The sequence below is a fragment of the Trypanosoma equiperdum genome, assembly GCF_001457755.1.
Source record: "Trypanosoma equiperdum strain OVI genome assembly, contig: ctg_301, whole genome shotgun sequence".
NCBI lineage: Eukaryota > Euglenozoa > Kinetoplastea > Trypanosomatida > Trypanosomatidae > Trypanosoma > Trypanosoma equiperdum.
The window spans coordinates 1-4,195 of NW_027124201.1; the positions used below are offsets into that span (position 1 = coordinate 1).

At 49.9% G+C, this 4,195-nt stretch overlaps 2 protein-coding genes across 2 annotated transcripts; both read right to left on the reverse strand.

Moving 5' to 3' along the window:
- Positions 1 to 554: 554 nt before the first annotated feature.
- On the reverse strand, positions 555 to 1,895 carry TEOVI_000113300 (META domain/Domain of unknown function (DUF1935), putative; the record flags this gene model as incomplete). The annotated part of the gene is made up of 1 exon (XM_067224416.1): positions 555 to 1,895. One exon carries the CDS (start codon positions 1,893 to 1,895, stop codon positions 555 to 557), a length of 1,341 nt encoding a protein of 446 aa, XP_067080517.1.
- Positions 1,896 to 2,143: 248 nt separating this feature from the next.
- TEOVI_000113400 (uncharacterized protein) lies at positions 2,144 to 3,574 on the reverse strand (the record flags this gene model as incomplete). The annotated part of the gene is made up of 1 exon (XM_067224417.1): positions 2,144 to 3,574. One exon carries the CDS (start codon positions 3,572 to 3,574, stop codon positions 2,144 to 2,146), a length of 1,431 nt encoding a protein of 476 aa, XP_067080518.1.
- Positions 3,575 to 4,195: the final 621 nt, after the last annotated feature.

Genomic DNA, 4,195 nt, shown 5'->3' on the forward strand with positions numbered 1-4,195 from the left:
ACTTCAACACACCATTCATCGCATTTCCCGCCTTCGCGCGTACTGTGACACGACCGTCTTCTTCACCAAGCTCCAGTGTCACACCGGCCAGTTCGCCCTCCAAGGCGCTTTTGCCATTAAAACTCTTTAGATGGTACTTCCCGAACAGGTGTTTAGGGCAGGTGGCCATTGTTATCCGTGTCGGCTTGAACGTGGGTAAAAACAAGAGTAAAGTCTCTTTCATCCAGAAATAGGTTAAGGGAAAGCAGCAAGTGGTAAATGAGCACTACACACGCACGCGGCACAAGGCGCACTCATCATAAGAGTAGCAAACCTCACCACACAATGTAGTGAGGGAAACAAAACACATGAAACAAACACAAATGGAATCACACCAACCGCGGAAGGCGTGACAAGAGGGGGTGAAACCACAAACACAGGCACAATCGCTCAGCATCACGAGACCAAGCGCGGCAAACAAATTATAACATGGAATGCTTGAAGGAGTCGCACGCGCCCACCTCCGCATACATATGTGTATCTTACATCCGGATCAACACTCAACGCAATGTCGGCTACTGGTGCACTGCGTCATAGGAGCACTTGTACCCGTTTACATCCCCAGCAACGAACATCTCCGTCGCACCAGGGGCGACTGACACGCTGGCAACCGTCAAGCCTTCCTCATTTGTCTCAATTGACGTGTTGGCCAGACCGCGTACCTTTGATTTCCGCCCAAAAGTCACTGACACATTAAAATTGTATTCGGTCGTGTCATTGTAAAATGCCCACTTCGATTCCACAGTGTTGATGATACGGTACACTCGAGCATCGTCGTGGGCCTTAAAGCATCTTGAAACCTTATCACCAATATACCCCGGCCTACCATTTTCGCACGGCACAGCGGCAACTTTCACGAAGATGAGGCGGTTCCCGTCGCACTCAAGAGTCAGCACCGTGTCGTCCAGAGACCACGAAAACCCAGCCTTGAACCCTTCCTTCAGAGCATTCTCAAATCGCATCTCCGACTCATTCCCTTTCCTTCGTGATGACATCACCTTCGATTTTAACTTTCCGTCATCCACTCTTACCTTCCCCCTGATCGTATTGGCAACACTCGCCACAACATCCGTACCGACACCGTCAGCTGATTGGGAAAAGCGGAACATCACACGCCTCTCAGCCTCTACAGACTCGCCATTGAAGCTCTTCAGTAAGTACTCGCTCACAAGGTTCTCTGGAATTGCTGGACGCAGCACATAAACGAACGCATTGTGGTCGTCCTTAAGCACAAGCCGGTGGTCGTCAGAGCACACTTTTATGCCATCACCCCTGGTAGCTGACAAAAACGCTTCCTCCGCGCACTTCAAAGAACCATCCACCTCGCACATCGTCGACGCAATAACGCCGCGGAGACGACCATTGCGAAGCTCCAGCTCCCCGCGGAGAGAGTTTTTGAACTGTGCAATCACAAGGGCACCATCTACCACAGCGGGGAGCAGGGTGAGCACCATCTCGTCCGAAGCCACGGGTTCCCCATTGAACTCACAGAGGGTATACTCACCAAACTTTATATCACATAATACATCACGCTCCAATGTGAAGACACTCTGCTCTCCAGTCAGCGTCAGTATGATGTCACTCTGCTCACAGGTAAACCCGGCCTTGAACCCGCATGTCAGCAGGCTTTCAATCCTCATCATCTCTTCTTCCACCTGCCTCATAGTGCTAGTAAGGTTCGCACTAATCCTGTCCCCATTCACACAAGCGCGCCCGCACAGGGTGTTGCCCACCATGGCAACAACCTCAACACCACCACCAGACGCCTCTAGAGCAATAAACACTTCCTCGGAGCACGTCTTTCCGTCAATCTCACACAACCGATAGTTTCCGCACAACGCAGTAATATCCATCATGCAATATTAACTTGGCTACAAGTAGGAAAGGAGGGAAACATTTCATAGCAAACAGCGGTCAAATAAGTGTGGATCCTCACTCACGCAAGCACCCCATGCCGCAGATACGGTGCGGCACCCACCATCAGTCACAGAGTCAGGTACAACAATACTAAACCTCTAACCAACAAGGACGCATAGCGGAGCCTAAATATGGCTCTAAAGTCAATAAAACAAGATGAACAGAAAAAAGCAGAGGCGGATACTGCTCATCGTCTTCGCCGGGAACCGAGTATGCAGCTTCCAACAATAAATCCCCCGACGACAAGCGCCGCCGCGACGGCAGCGTAGGCGACTGGGGCTACAGATGGTGGCTCTTTCCGCGTAAGACGTAAATACTCGTTAATCGAAGGGAACATTATGCGTGAAAGTTTATCATAAGGCCCCAGAGAGGCTACAGCTACACGAGTCGTCTTGAAAACAGGAATGTCCAGGGGTCGTGCTCTATCTCCGTCATTCGTACTGAGCTGGCCTAGTGCACAGACCTCGCCCCATGTAAAGTGCCACTGAAAAGGAATGTTCGGCGACAGGGGGCGAAGATCGAGCACAACGAAGTCCATCAACTTGGTTTGAGCGCCGGCTCCGACGTCCTTCCTGGCTTGAACAGCGAGGGTCACAGTAACGTTCTTCCACTTACATGAAAGCAGTTCCTGCTGCTCCCATAAAGCGCGGAAAATGTCGGCGATACACTTCTCTATGTCAAGCTGATCTCCGCTGCCGTTGCCTGCAAATAATACTGACATCAAGTTCACCTGCGCCCCAATAGCCTCTACACCACGCAACTCCCCAGAAAAGAAAAACCCACGAAAGACAGCGGAGTTCAACAACCGCCTGTGGTCGACTACAACCAGCACGTCTGCGCCGTCGCCCTGTAGGCAAAGATCACTTCTCCGAAACTCGATGGTCGAACTCATCAGCCTCTGGAGAAGGGTCTGGTTGAGTAACGAGCGTCTCACAATAAAATTAAGCCATCCAACAAGTGCCTCTTCCGCGGAAGCGGGTCCCCCACTTCCAATTATCGCGGTGAGCTCCCGTCGAGTGAGTTCACAACAATCAAATGAATCAGATGGTGTATATAAAACCCCATTCAGCAGCAGGACACATGATGAAATGTCCTCCACGCTCCTGGTTATTGACAGAAGAAGAATATCCAACTGTTCCTGTGATGCTGGAGTTAACGAGCGCCATTCCATAAGCACGTCAGCGACACCAAAATACTCTGAAAGGCTAAAAGTTGCATCAGGCTTTCCCTCACAAAGCGAGGTCAGAAGGTGGGACACGCAACTTCCAACACTCCTATCCGCTGAAGGTAGGCTGGTGACCTCCTCTGCAGCGGAGCCCTTTTCTACCTCTGCCCACCGCTGGGAAAATGCAACGTAGTGAAGGTCCCGTAGCGCCCGCATTTCGGCATGCATAACGTCGAGAGAGATTTTCCGGAAGGCATCCTCTTCAGCGATGTCGCGAGTGCAAAATTCCCCAACAACCCTTTCGAGGGCACGCGTCGACTCAACGTGCCCATGTAGAAGGCTCTTTATGTCACATGCCTTGTCACACAGCCCACGAGCAGCAGCCTGCGCATCGTACTCCTCGGTGTCACGAGCCTCCCTCACCTCGACAGTGGACTCATTGTCTGATGCCATAAATCGCGGGTGCTACACAAAAGCAGAGGTTTCCACGGGATGCAAACCAGTACTACATGCACTACATGAATAAATATGGCGGAGTAGAGACCAGAGGACGAGAATATGCGGATACAAGGGAAAGGCAAAAAAAGGTATAGAGCATAAAGAAAGAAACGAAAAGCAAATCAAGAAATACATCAACAACAAAACGCTAGCGAAGACAGGAAGACGCATAAAAAAACAAAAGTGCTCATACGAATCAGTAGATATCACATATTCGTGAACAAGGAAAGTATTTAAAAAAAATAATACTAATAGTACCGCTATTAGAAATTCAAAGAGTTGAATATGCACCTACAATATTACCGAAAAACAGATGAAAATTTAAGTCATTTTTTACATCACCGTATAAACAAAACACACACTAACGTATGCCCGTCACCTTTACTCCACGGCCTCAAACACCATCGTGTCTGTCTTATGCGAAAGCGTAAGAGAAGAGCCTTCACGGAGCGCATGCATACCGCTGGAAAATCCAGAACTGAAAGCACTCTCCACCTCCATCAAAGCAGGGGGCGAGAGCATAATAGTGGATATGAGAGCACCTGTGAGCATCCCACCTTCATACTTCAACACACC